The 14,900-nt window shown below is 44.3% G+C and overlaps 1 protein-coding gene across 5 annotated transcripts in view; it reads left to right on the forward strand.

Annotated features, from left to right (window-relative positions):
- Window positions 1-14,900, forward strand: part of VGLL4 (vestigial like family member 4) — a 161,473-nt gene that overhangs the window by 108,980 nt on the left and 37,593 nt on the right. For 2 of the 5 annotated variants that reach the window (XM_073352301.1, XM_073352302.1), the window contains exons 3-4: window positions 4,379-4,928; window positions 5,573-6,335. The exons of 2 other annotated variants lie outside the window; for them this stretch is intronic. In XM_073352301.1, the coding sequence (XP_073208402.1) occupies window positions 4,379-4,928; window positions 5,573-6,009 (987 nt within the window). In that variant the 3' untranslated portion in view covers window positions 6,010-6,335. Of the gene's footprint in view, window positions 1-4,378; window positions 4,929-5,572; window positions 6,336-12,087; window positions 12,319-14,900 lie in introns of those variants that run through there. One more of the 5 variants, XM_073352306.1, reaches the window with a different exon arrangement.

A 14,900-nucleotide genomic window follows, 5' to 3' on the forward strand; every position in this document is an offset into this window, starting at 1 on the left:
TGAGGGTCTATAGTTCTTGTATCACAGCAGGAAAAGAGAAGGAAGCTGTGCATTACATAGCAAATCCACCGTTGCAGCAGATAATTACCAGTCCAGTTACTTCACCACTGTTCTGCCTTCTTTCTTTCTGCAGCATGCATGGTTGCAAGAACCCTACCTTTGCTTTGTTTTTATTTTGTTTTGGTTTTTGGGTTTTTTTAAGTGCATCATCATACCTTTACTTTTCACTGCCCTTCTTTCCTGAGGGATCCTTGCTCAATGGCTTACTTAGTGCGTAGCATTGTAACTTTCCCCTCACCCTTCCAAACTTTGTTAGTAGGTGCCAAGAAATATCTTGTTCTCAAAGGAAAAGGTTTGGAGCTGACTGTGTTTGAAAAGCAGTAGTTGTTCCTGGATACAGGATTGGCAGGACAGCCATGCAGGCTGGTCGTCATGATGCCTTCCCAGTTTGTAGGGCTTAACATTAATACAGAAAAATAGAACTTTTCCCTTGTGTGTTAACAGCAGGCTCTTCAACATAGGTAATAGTTAGATGGGGAAGAGATGTAAGAGACAAGGAGAAATATACAATATACAAATGATTATTGTACTTTCTCAGCCAAAAAACTTAGAAGGGCTGATTGGACATGTACCATCTCTTGTTAACAAGGGTGGGAGTGTGGCCCAGCAATGCTTCATATAGGAACAAACAAAACCAAAGCTCACAATGAAAATCCGTGAAGTGAAGGCAGTTAAAGGTGGTGTGAAGAATGTGTTTTTTCACTGGCAGAAATTCTCATTGATTTTTTTGAGAGTGGCACCTGGATGCTATGATGGTGGGCACTTCAGAAATGGCTAGACAGACACTGTTCCCGTGGCTCACTGAAAGGCAACTTAGCTAACCACCACTATGTTTTAGCCATTCTCGTACTTGTAAAACAACCAGACTTGGAAATTTCTAAACTCTGCAGCTCTGAGGGGTTTCGAAATCAGATACTAAGATATTTGCCCTTGTTGATCTGTATTACTGTCTTAAGACTGTCCCCAGACTTGTTCCACCCCTCATGATCAATGTTTGATCTTCCTAATTTTAATTCAGCAGGTCATAAGAAAAAGCAAAAATATCTTGTTTCTGTGACCCTAAAATAACCTAGGAAGAAGAGTAAATACCATACAACAGTTAGCCAACTAAAACAGGAATATCCAATTGTGCTGAATATTTATTGTTTGGAAAGTATTCTGCTAAGAAGCGGAAGCTTTAGAAAAACATATTCCTAGCATTAAAAAGAAATAGACATGAGAGTACAGCACCTCCTTTGTGGTGGTTTTATATGCATTTTAAATGGGGAGAGGGAAGGGGAAGTGCAACATGATTCATACCAAACTAGTTAAAACCCAGCCAGTTTCTTGGATTTGGTATAAATATTTATAGCGTGTAAGGGGATTTTTTTTTTAATATGGTGGTTCCTGCTAAAGGCCTTTAGATGTGCTCTTCTGACATCTGGTGTGCATTGCTGCTGTTTCACCCCCACCCTTCAGCTTTCATGCTGTGGCATCTTGGGAAAGCTATCACAGTCACTCTGTGGTCAGCTTAAATTAAATCACATGGAGCCATCTGAGAGAGTGCTGACATGCACAGTTTTCCTGCTGAACAGTCTGAAACCAGTGGCTACAGTTAAGAGGTGAACTTTTCACTGCTGCCCTATTCTAGACAGCAGACTGCATCATTCACCAGAGAACTCCAGAGCTGGAGCAATGAAGATGTCCAGCACTAGTACTGACCCTTACAGCAGCATGGTTGGTTCTTTCTCTCCAGGGTCCCCCTTCCTTCCAGTATTTCTGCAACTAAGGTATCTGTGACACAGCTTAGTTTATTAGCCAACAATTAGAAATCCTCTTCTTTGAGAATCTTGAAAGTCCTACTTCCTAGCAGTGTAGGTAACTGCCTGGCAGTACTACAGCACTTGCCTTAGGAAGCACAGAATTTATGTTTGCAGTGGATTAAATTCACCACCACTGTAATTGGTTACAAGTGGCTCTCACTGAGTCTATATAGAAATGAATGTGATTAGTGAAACAAATGTTTGAATACGCTTTGTGAGGTATTTTGCATTTCCAGCACCTTTAATCCAAAGGATCTTAGTTTTTGATAGGCTCTAATTCAGCCTTCCAACAAGCCTGTGAAATAGGCAAATATTATCCCTAGTTACAGATGGGGAGAGTGAAGAAAAGAGAGGTTAAGGGACTTGGTCAAGTTCACACAGTGAATCAGTGGCAAAGCTGGGAATGGGACTCAGAACTCCTGACTTTACAGTCCTTTGCCTCAACCAGTAAACCATATCATGATCTCAATCTGTTAGTGACCTAGATATGCTTTCAATTATCTGCTTTTGAAATATGCAAATAAAAATTCCTGTGAATCACCTATGTCAGGAAAATTTAGCATGTGTCTTAAAGCTCAGTGTCTGAACTAAATCCTTTCTCCCTTGTTAGCATGGGATGGGATAAACAGAGCCTTTAGTGCCTCCCAAAGGGGCCCTGCCTCCCAGCTATAATGAACCCTGGTGTCTCCCTGAATTGAACATAACTGAGGAAAGTTTTAGGATTCCTACTAATTGGGTGCTAGCTGTCCTAAAAAAAGATTATTCCGAGTGGCCTTGAAAGGAGCCAGAATTCCGTCCCTCTCCCCAACAACGTGAACCAGGGCAGGTGCTCTGCAGACATCAGCTGGTTTGTTTATGCTTTTGTGTTCCATGTTCTAGAGACTTGTGAGGTTCAAGAAAAAAATGTGGCCAGACACACTGCTAGTTCGTTTTATGTTTGTTTCCAAAAATCTGTCCATACATCTGAAATACTGGAGGTGGTGTTGGGCGGGGAGACTCCAGCTAAGTTGCTATCCAGCTGTGGGATCCTGGGCGTGCTGCAACGAGGCAGAGTTCCACAAAAGCCAGGGTAAGATCACGTTTACCTCTGTGGCCAGTGGCACCAGTCTCCCAGCTGAAGACATCACCCATGCTGTCCAATGACCACGGCTTTCCCATTCACTAATTCGTAACTGGAGTTTGGAGCAGCACAAGCTCTATTGCAGGTTGGAGCATATGCCATATTTAATAGGTGGTGGACGGTGGAGGTACACCAAGGTTTTTAAATATGCACTTTTAAGGTAATGCAGGGAAGTGTTACCCTAAGAGAGTTGGAACTGGTATACTTTCTAGTAGTCCAGAACTATTGAAGCAAGTAATTAGCTGGAATGTAATATTATGATAGTGCATAGTTGGAGATTTGATTGCTAGAGTTCTTGGATCAGTCGCTGTTCTCACATGAGTGATGGGCAGAAACATCAGTGAAATCTGGATCTTGTTTCTAGCAGTCTGTCCAGAGATCCCTGTGTTTGCTGTGCTGAATGTAGGGGTGATTGATGGAGGCATGTTTCTGCTTCTTTGACTGGAAGAAATAGGGAAAGGTTGAAATTGTGAGCCTGAAGGCAGGTGAGCCAAGAAAAGAGTGCACCAGCAAAGGACTAATAAGAATTAGGGACTGGGTGAGAGAGCAAGACAATGGAGTCCTGGCTGAAGTCCTTTGAGATGTAGAATGCGCCCTCACTGATATCAAGACCATCCACCCAGAGTGCCTCAGAGGCTCTGATTTATGCTCATTCCCTCAGTTTCCAGGAGCTCTGACAAACTTATCCTGGTTGACCAGAAATCTCTGATCGGTGGTAGGAAATCCTGTCCAGTCAGCGTGTAATTTCTCAGTAGTAGACACAGCCCTTCCTCTATCTTTCCTGTCTGACTTAGCTTCCTCTCTGTGAAAGGTTTATTGGAAGTGAGGTTGTAACGTGGGCCCTCAAACCACCATCCTCTGCTTAAACTAAATTGGCCAGCTCTTTCTCTGAAGTACAGTCCCATCAGTCCTTTAACACCCCAGGACAGACTGCTTCCTGCAGCTCATTTAGTCTCTGATAACATCTATTACAGTCACTATGAGAAGGTTCATTTTAATGAGAGGGAATAGCCAGCTTCTTTTTCTGAGACTGAGGGCTTGGCTACACTTGCGAGTTACAGCGCATAAAAGGAGCCCCGAGCACACTAGCTCACTACCAGTCCTCACTGGCAAGGCACGCAGAGCACTCTGACTCCGCGGCTGGTCCACTCCTGGTACTTCACCTCAGTGAGTGGAATAAAGTTTTGTGCGCCCCCACTGGAGCGCTGCAGTGCCAGTGTGGATGCCCTGGCCTGTTAATGCGCTCTGATCGGCCTCCATAAGTGTCCCATAATGCCTGTTCTAGCCACTCTGGTCATCACTTTGAACTCTACTGCCCTGCCCTCAGGTGACCAACCATCAGACCCGCCCTCTAAATTTTCTGGGAATTTTGAAAATCCCCTTCCTGTTTGCTCAGCCAGGCGTGAAGTGCTCTCATCGAATCTTTCCAGGTGACCATGCTTCCACGCACCAGGTGATCCTCAGTATGGAGCAATGGCGAGGTGTTTTGGGGGAGGAAGCTGTCCAGTCTCAGCTGCGCTCCAGCCGAAGGAATTACGATACCTTCGGGCACATACAAAGGCACATGATGGAACGGGGCCATTACAAGGATGCACTGCGCAGGATTAAAGTGAAGGAGCTGCGGAATGCCTACCGCAAAGCCCGCGAGGCAAACCGCTGCTCCGGTGCTGCCCCTGGGTCCTGCCGTTTCTACAAAGAGCTGGACGCGATACTTGGGGGCGACCCCACCTCCACTCCCAGTACCAACATGGACACTTCACAGCCCAGTTCAACAAGGAGGGAGGAGGAAGAGGAGCAGCAAAGCAGGAGCAAGGGCGCTGAGGCGGAGGAAGACACTCCGGAATCCCTAGATGCATGCAGCCAGGAGCTGTTCTCAAGCCAGGAGGAAGGTAGCCAGTTGTGGAGGCTGGTGCTTGGGGAAGGACAAATACCAGAGGAGGTTCCCGGTAAGCAGCTTTTATTTTGGGAAGGAAGTTTTTCAGTGTGGGATCTCGGGGTGAGGAGGGTTAGGGCTGCATGCATGCCTAGATGCGGAATAGGGCGTTGATGTGCTCTCTCACATCGTGGTAATCGGCTCAGTGATTTCTTCAAAGGTCTCATCCAGAACTTGGGCAATGCGCTTGCGCAGGTTTCTCAGGAGAGTCACTGTGTTCCTTGTCCCAGTAAGACTAACTTGTCCACACCACTGTGCCGTGAAGGGCGGGGGGGACCATTGCTGCACACAGGCAAGCTGCATTACAGTAGAAGACCCTCTCTTGCTTCCCAGGTCACCCTCAGCAGCGAGATATCTTCCAGGACGAATCCCTGTGGAAAATGTGGGGACAGTGTTCAGTATAGGGGCGCCCTGGTGCTATTGGCTCTCCCCAAGGCACAGAAATCCAGAGGACAGTACAGCTGTGAAACAATCAGTCACGCTTGACCCTGTGCTTGCTTACTATTTTGGGGCTCCCTTGGATTATGTGCGCACGCTTTGGGATGGGCACATTATGCTATTGTGTAGACTGTGCTTGCCCGTAAGTACGGGGGAATCATTGCTCTGTCTGGTGTGAACAATGCTGCCTCTGTTAAGTGTTGCATTTTGCCTTTACAGCTGCAACCTTGAGATCTCAGCCGTCCGTGTTATCACCGGTCAAAAGACTCCAAAGAATCAGAAAGAGGCCACGTAGAAGCAAGGAAGACATGTTGCATGAAGTAATGCAGCATTCAAGTAATGAAAATCGAAAAGTGCAGGAGTGGCAGGACAGTGAAAGGAGGATCTGCCAGCAGAATGAGGACCGCCGGCACAAAAGTGCGGAGCTCTGGCAGCAAAGTACGGATCGGCTGATAAGCAAAATGGAGTGCCAAGCGGACTCGATCCAGGCACTCGTAGCCATGCAGGCGAAGCACTGCCCGAGCCCCCCTGCAGCCCTTGTCCCAAAACTCTTTCCCTTGTGCCCCCATGTCACCTCCAACCCACTTTTCCCAACATCCGGGTTCTTACCGCCACCAGCTGCCTCCAACACCTGTAGCTTCACCACCCAGCCCTGAAAACTACGACTCTTACCCACTGCACTCAGCCCCCATCACCATGCAGTATAGCCATCCTGAAGTGCAGCACTCATTGCACAGCACTCCAGACAGGAAGGCTGAGTATGATAACAGGACATACGCAAATCTGTGATTGTACCTTTCCCCACCCCATTGGCCTTTCTGTTTCCCAAGCAGTTGTGTTTCTTTTCAATAAATGAATTTTCTTTTCAAAAAATGGATTTTTTGGCTTTGAAAACATTCTTTATTATTGCATAAAGTAAAAGATACCTTAGCCCAGGAAAGAAACAGGCACTGCAAGTCAGCGTAGCAAACACAGATTCCTACTAACATTGGAACCACTGCACTTCACTCCCGTGCAGGGCACCAGACATTACTGGTGGCTTTCAGCCTCAAATTGCTCCCTCAGGCATCCCTAATCCTTGCAGCCCTGTGCTGGGCCCCTCTAATGGCCGTGCTCTTTGGCTGTTCAAATTCAGTCTCCAGGTGTTGAACCTCCGAGTTCCATGCCTGAGTGAATCGTTCACCCTTCCCTTCACAAATGTTATAGAGGGTACAGCATGCGGATATAACCGCGGGGATGGTGTCATTGGCCAGGTCCAGCTTCCCATACAGAGAGCGCCAGTGGCCCTTAAAACAGCCAAAAGCACACTCCACAGTCATTCTGCACCGGCCCAGCCTGTTGTTGAACCACTCCTTGCTGCTGTCAAGGCTCCCTGTTTAGGGTTTCATGAGCCAAGGCATTAAAGGGTAAGTGGGGTCTGCAAGGATCACAATACACATTTCAACTTCCCCTACGGTGATCTTCTGGTCTGGGAAAAAAGTCCCGGCTTGCAGCTTCCTGAACAGGACAGTGTTCCGAAAGATGCGTGCATCATGCAGGTTTCCGGGCCAGCCTGCGTTCATGTCAATGAAACGCCCACAGTGATCCACAAGCGCCTGGAGAACTATAGAGCAATACCCCTTCCTATTAACGTACTCAGAGGCTAGGTGGGCTGCTGCCAGAATTGGAATGTGTGTGCCATCTATTGCCCCTCCGCAGTTAGAGAAACCCATTTGTACAAAGCCATCCACAATGTCATGCACGTTACCCGGAGTCACAGTTCTTCTGAGCAGAATGCGATTAATGGTCCTGCAAACTTGTATCAACACAATTCCAGCGGTCGACTTCCCCACTCCAAACTGGTTAGCGACTGATCGGTAGCTGTCTGGAGTTGCCAGCTTCCAGATTGCAATAGCCACCCACTTCTCCACCATCAGGGCAGCTCTCAAGCTCGTGTTCTTGTGCCGCAGGGTGGAGGCGAGCTCATCACACAGTCCCATAGAAGTGGCTTTTCTCATCCGAAAGTTCTGCAGCCACTGCTCGTCATCCCAGACTTGCATGACGATGTGATCCCACCACTCAGTGTTTGTTTCCCAAGCCCAAAAGCGGTTTTCCCTGGTGGTGAGCATGTTCGTGAATGCCACAAGCAAACTCGTGTCACATGCATTACTCGAGTCGATATCGTCGGAGCCCTCACTGTCACTTTGGATCATAAGGAATAACTCAACTGCCAAACGTGACATGTTGGCGAGACTCGTCAGCATACTCCTCAGCAGTTCGGGCTCCATTCCCGCAGACTGAAAGGGAAGACAGAGTGCGCAGTACAAAAAATGTTCAAAGATGGTGCAAAATATGGACGGAAGTACAGGGATTGCTGGGATGCGAACCGATGCATCCTGGGGCATTGGGACAGGACCCAGAATGCCCCGCATCTCGCCCCATTCCCACAAGCCACAGTGCCACCATGGGAAGAGGTGCTCTGTGGGATAGCTGCCCATAATGCACCACTCCTAATGCCGCTACAAGTGTTGCAAATGTGGCCATGCCAGTGCGCTTGTTCCTGTCAGTGTGGCCAAACAGCAGCGCTTTCCCTACTGCGCTCTCCAAAGGCGGTTTAACTCAAAGTGCTCTACATCTTCAAGTGAGGAATGACTTCTGCTAGAGCAGTGATTTTCAATCCATGGCCTGCAGATCCCTGGGGATTCGCAGACTATATCTACAATTTCCAAAGGGGTCTGCACCGCCATTCAAAATCTTTTAGGGGTCCACAAATGAAAAAAGGTTGAAAACCACTATGCTAGAGGAACCAAATTACTTATATGTTGGCCATTTTCTTTACTGTTGAAGAAGGAAAGTTCAATATTATAGATCCCTTCTATCTGCTAGTGTATGTTGACATTAATAATGCCTGGACTGCTCCTGATATTAAGTTAATCCTTCCCTCATAGTGCAGCTGCGAGCATATAAAGTTTAGCTAAGTTGAAACTGTGAATCGCAGTTCCCCGGGCTCCAAAGTAAACTCTGTGACGATCTGTTCTTCAAACAAATCCTTCGCCTAGCTCTGATGGGGAACAGCATGCCCTGAGATTCCCTGGAAAAGAATGATTTTACAAGTTCTTGATCACCAACATTTCTCTCTTCATTCCCTTTATGCAACCCAATACACAATGAAATGGCTGGGAGAACTTCTGATGCTTCCAAGAAAGCCACATCTTAATGTACCCAAAGGGTGTCATTCTTCTCTGATGAAATCTTCCATTGTCTCCATGAGAGCATCTTTGCATCTCAGTCCTGTATCTGTATCCTTACCATTCCCTTTGCTACGCTCTTGATTTATATGGTAGGAGGAGAAGACGCTGCTAAATTCAAGCTTGTTCTTTTGTAATTTGAGGGAAACTGCACGGGCAACCTTTATGTCAAACCCTTGCTCAAAAAGAAGGGCATATTGCCTGCTGGGTCAACATAGTCTTCTTCCTTCTGATGTTATACAGACAGAATTTTGTGTATTCCTTTTGTTACAGTCAAGGTAGGTATCCTTGTTATAAAGCTAACTGTTCTATCTCAGTTTCCCAGAGGAATTGTGGTACTACCCAGGCTGCTCTTCATCAAGGCTGTTTGAGTTTTGAAGATAGGGTAGAAACTTGTTGCATTTCCTCATCAGCGGAGACCGATCAGCATCATCCACTAGCCCCCCCTTTCCATGTTACCTATGACTATTTCATAGTTTCTGTGTCCACATTTTCTATCCCTAAAGGTGCAGACACATCTCCAGGAAATAAAGCCATAGCTGTGAGGCAAGACTTCTAGGCCTTTGTCCCATATCTCTTAGCAGATAAAATCCCTGTCATTTTGCTTCAGTAAGGGAAAGAGCTTGCAAGCTTCACAAAATGGTACTCAAAGTGCATGGGAACACAGCCAACACCATAGCGATTATGCAGACCAGCCTGGTTCAGCTATCTGTAGACAGGCATTATCTTCTGCCTCCTTTACCCCTTCTCCTCTCCCATGATTCTACACTCTGATCTAAAGACACCGTTGTCCATGAGCTGACGTTTTAGAAATTAGCTCTCCAGCATAAGAGGTCTGTACTTCTTGAGTAGCTGACTCTTTCCTCAGCTCCACAATATCTGTTGCCTGTGGTAGAAGTTACAAGTGTTTTTGTTTGTTGTTTTAGTGTTTGGACTAAGGTTTGTTTCTTTAGCCTTGGACTGCACAGTATTTCTGTCAAGAGGACCATGAAAAAAGCGTTGTTGCAGTCCAAACGCTGCACGTTAGCAGCATCTGGGGAAGAATACTGGCTCACATCCCCTAGTAAAGAACACTACAGAATCAACAGGCTGAAGGGATCCAGTGTCAGTCAGGCGTGTATTCCTTGCATGGAGCCTGAGAGTATGTCTATGCTGCAGTTAAATACCCATGACTGTCCTGTTTCAGCTGATTCAGGGCTGTTTAATTGCAGTTTAGATGTTCGGGCTCAGGTTGGACCAAAAAGTTTGCATTTAGGAGATACTGCCCATGCCATATCCGGGAAGCAGATGGAGTGTCCAAGAGCTACCAGATGCAATAGCCAAAAGCTACAGTTATGTTACAGTACTTAATTTTACATGGAACTACCCAGTTTAAAATTCCCCCGACATGTATTATTACAGAACCCCATCTCACCCCAGTATTGTTCTCCTATAAGATTTGACCAGTGTGGAATTTTGAAATTGCAGGATTTCATATGTATTGCACACCAGGGAAATAGAACAACTAGGTAGACCTTATACAAATACATTGATCTAAAAATATAAATCCCAGAAAATGCATGAGCTAGCTGAGCAAATAAGAGTACCACATGGCCCTAAGGTTAAAAAAAAAAAAAAAAAGAAAAGAAACCAGCAACCAAACAGCACACTCTTATTTCTAAGAGGACAGAATGCCAACCATATTAGCTGACATACATTCAGATTTGAGTAGTATGTATACATACAGTCCATTAATAAAATGTTGGTCAATTTTGCAAATATTTAACTTTGTTTTTCAGAGGGAGTTATTCAGTTTTGGACTTTCACAAATTGAATCTCCTATTTGCCTCTTTTTGTTATTACATTTAATTTAACTTTTTACGATGTCTCTCGATACCACTCAGCCCTTTAAAATACTGCTTAAGCACCTGATCTAACAAATCTTTCCTATTGTAACCCTACTCTCACTCAGATTTACTTTTGAAGTGGATGGCAAATCTTTAAGCTTTGATCATTTTCACCTAATGACAGACTGGCCTTTGATTGGCTCTGCTTTCCTGTCTCTTATGTTTCAGGATAAGTCACTTACCTTGGTGACAGAGGAAAGAAGAGAGAGACCCAGAAACTGCCACAACTTTGAAAAGGAGTGGTAGTTTGAACTCCAGAACTGAGATACTGGTGGGCCATTCATGACTTTTCACAGATAGAATTTTTCACTAGGTATTATCTATTCATCTTTCCTTTTTTAATGTAGATGTTGAGTTCAGATTTGGGAAACCAAAGGTAGAAACTTTTAACCAACGTCAGTCCTGAAGTTTTCCAGTCACAAGTGTGATGATATTCTATGTAAAGTACTCTAAATATTAACAAAATTAAGCTGAATTTAAGAGGATATTTGTTACTCAGGTTTTTCATGACCACGGTTTTGAGTAAACAAATCTGTATTCATTTTCTATATTGGAAATGGAAATATACAGCTAATGTGTCACATGAAAACAATTTTGGGCCTGATTAAACCCCACTGAAGTTAACAGAAGGTCTCCCATTGACTTCAGTGAGTTTTTAATGCAGCCCATGGAGGTGTTTTTGAGATTTAAAACTTCACAAGGAGGGAAAAATCATTGTCTAGATCTGAAATAGGCCTTTTTAAGTGTTCAGTGATTCATCCATGAGCAATATTACAACACATAGTGCAGTTAGTGGTAAACAAGCACTTCTAATTACATTTAGAATACTGGGTATTTTGCCAGTGAGTTAAATGGAACATGCATCTAGTACAGTCAACAGTAATATAGTTTTATTAAGCAAGAAATATGGGATTTATTGTTTCTTGGAGCAGGTAAATGCCTTTTTCTTCTCTTTTGGAGGCTATAATTTGTTATTCCACTCTGTGCTGCACCCAATAAAAATAATCTGCAGTCATTAAGGAAATACTGCTGCTAATTGGAGAGTTCGGCAGTTGAACCATCAGCAGCCCATTTTACAATGCCATAGGTTTGGAAGCATACTCAAGATCACATACTTGGGGCTGTTAGACCCTGTGCATCCTGACTGTGACCCTGGTACATAGCAATATATTGATCAACATTGCTTTTACTGGAGCAGGAGTGGATTGTGACTCTACTCATGAGCTTAACCACTATACTTCTGGGAGAAGAATAAAGTGAGAGTATAATTCAGGGAGAGAGCAAGTAAAAATATGTTGCATTCATTTGTGGTTCTTCTGTACCATTTTAAATGTTTAATGTATGTTTTTGCTAGGAGAGTGGCCTGTGGGTCAGAAAGTGTGTCAGTTAAGAGTACCCCTTCTTCCTTCTGTGTTGAGCCAGATGAAAAAGAAGCATCTTAGTCCCTTTACATTGCAAGGAAAGAGCCCTCTCTTCATCACAGAAAACAGCAGCAATTGCTTGGGAGATGGTTTCTGTTTCTTTTGGAGCCCGCTTGTCTTCTGCGACTTGGAAAATATATTAATTAACGTTGGTTGTAATTAGGTCTTGCAGGCAAGCTAATGTGGACACTTTTGTTTAGCTGCAGGCTGTCTGGATTCATGTACTGTAGCTGGAAAGAGAGAAGATCTTCCGTTATCTTGCTCAGCACCTTGGAAGCAGGAGTTACTAAGTGTGAGAGAATGCAGAAAGGATCCCATTTTGAATGGCTAGCTTTGACTTCACCGGGACTAGTCACATGCTTAAAATTAGACGTGCTGAAGTGCCTTGCTGAACAGGGGCCTACAACTGCAGTACAGCCAAAACTGCTGAGGTATGAAAAGTGAAATTTGACAGAAATAGGCGTCCCTAAAGATTGACGTATGGTGTTTAGGAGCTCCATGGAGTGGAAGCATGCAGGTTAGCTCCAGCCCGCCTGCTCTGTAGCTTCATTTCCTCCTACCCACCTGCCCTGCCGCCGCTCTGGCTGATCACCAAAGGTACACAGGATGAAGCCCTGCTCCTGCACACCGTAGGAGTGCCACAGCACAGGAACGCACCTGGCCTGCAGAACTCCTCTCTCTTAAAGGTTGAAAGCTTGTCTCTCTCACCAACAGAAGTTGGCTCAGTAAAAGATATTACCTCAGCTACCATGTCTCTCTAATAAGTTCTTAACTGGAGTTTAGGTGCTTAGCTTACCATGTACCTTTCCCTGCTCCTGCATATTACAGAGTAGTTCAAACTACTAAAATTACTACATACCTGTTTCTATAGAAGTGTAATATATAGAGAAATATGCACAGGGTGCATGTACAAGCTCGACTTATTCAGGCAACCTTAATGTTGACATTTCCTGGCCCTTGAGCGCTTAACCATGCACCCTTTAAGCTATAGTAATGAAGTGCTTTCTACGGAATATAGCACTCTCAATGCCTTTCACATTGGAGTCAGTCTTAGCAAGTGCTACTGAACCAGATTCACGGTGTGTGGGTCAAATACAGGCTGCTGCCTTGATGATCTCTCCAGTGAGCACACCCACCATCTGCAGGAGGAAAATATCGCTGCAGCCAGATTCTGGCCCAAAGCAGCCCTTTGCACTGCCTCCCATCCTCCATACAGTCTATCCCCATGAAGGGTAGAGATAGCCGGGGCGGGGTCTGTGGTGTGACTGGAACTGTGTGCCGAGGCAACAGCCCAGTGGGGCACTAAATTATGGTATGTTCCTCCTGTGGCAGGCCCTAAGTGTTCCACCATCAAGGGCAGACCTGCAGAAAACCCTTTCCTTATCGGATGCAGGAGCCAGAATATGACAGGCAACATAATGGCCATGTTTCAGCTTCTGGACATGTGTTTTCTGGCACACCTCTCTTCACACTGTTAGCCAGAAGTTCTCAGTGATGGTTTGGATGTTGGCAAATGTTTCCCAGCAATATTTTTCTGCTGTACTTTATACGTTGAAGCTTGGGTTCTTGCTAGCCTGGTGTCGTCTTGTGAGGAAGCTGATCGGGTCCAATGCCACATAAATGAATGATTTATGAACTATAAAGCCAGAAGGGACTACTGTGATTGATCTAGTTAATCAATCAACCTACTGCATAATACAGGTCATAGAACTTCCCTGAATTGATTCCTGTTTGAGGAGAGTGCTCTATTACAAGAGGGGAAATGGAGGCACTCCCAACTATACCATAAAATCAATTTTAAACCATTTCCAGCGGCTACCTTCGTAGCATACGTTAGAATTAGACTGTATCTAGTCACTGATTTTTTTTCTCATTGTTTTATTAGGAATGTAGTTGTATTCAAATTGTCTTAAAAAACTTATTCTCCAGTCCATCAACTTCTTTTCAATCCATACATTTTTTGTTAAAAGTATACGGCGCTTGTATCAATAACATGACTTCTGATAGCTTGAATATTTATTTATAGACTTTTTATCATTAAATCAAGACTTTCCATTGAACAATCTAAATGGATGCGTGTGCTCCCTTTGGTCAAATAGCCGTTAAAGTAGATCTATGCTAAACTGTGTACCTTAGAAATCTCACACAAAATCTCAGATCTCAGTGAAGACTTAATATCTGCTAGATTTCATATTGCTAAGATTTCACTTGTTTACAACATTTAGCATACTATGAAATATTGTAATGATTTATAATCAGTTGACAAGATTGATGAACAAGGTACATATTGTGATCCAATATCCTTGTTTAATATTGTTCACTTAGTTGTAATTCTTAGATTTCAGCACCTTGCTATAGGTCCCCTACTCTGTACAGAGTAGTTATGAATTGCACAGTTCTTGTTCTGTAATCACATGGATTGTAATTTTACTCCCATTTATGATCACTTCTCCCTGCACTTTATTTCTCCCTGTATGTTTGAGGTGGTAGGGGAATGGAGTAGAAAACACAGAAAGTGGTGGTTAAATTTCACTGCTCTGTCATCTGCACGTTCCTCAGATTCAGAATTTTATTTTAGTCTGCCTTGTGTCGAGGAGTGTATCTTGTAAGTCTTTGGTTGGAAAGATGAAGACTTTCATTTCTGGAGTGTAATTAATGCTCAGATTTTATGGACTTAATAGCAGCCAGCTGGAAAGAGGAAATTGGGAGGGGGAATAGGATATAGTAGCCATGTTTGAATAAGCATGCTGCAGCCTACACTGAGATGCTGGGGTAGGGAGGAAGGAAGCAGGCTGACAAACGTGTGTGTATTAATTTTTTTTATTTCTAGTCTCAGTGAGTCATGAACTTCTCAGAAGATTTTATATGATGCATTTTAAGATTTCTCTGCTATCTTGCTGTCAAATCAGCACTTGTAAAAACATGAATTACGCCTTTATGAAGCTTGTATTGTGTGTAACATTTCGGCAGGGAGACACAGTGCTGGCTGAACTCGAGGAGAAAACACAAATAC

The sequence above is a fragment of the Lepidochelys kempii genome, chromosome 7 (genome assembly GCF_965140265.1).
Source record: "Lepidochelys kempii isolate rLepKem1 chromosome 7, rLepKem1.hap2, whole genome shotgun sequence".
Classification (NCBI taxonomy): Eukaryota; Metazoa; Chordata; order Testudines; family Cheloniidae; genus Lepidochelys; species Lepidochelys kempii.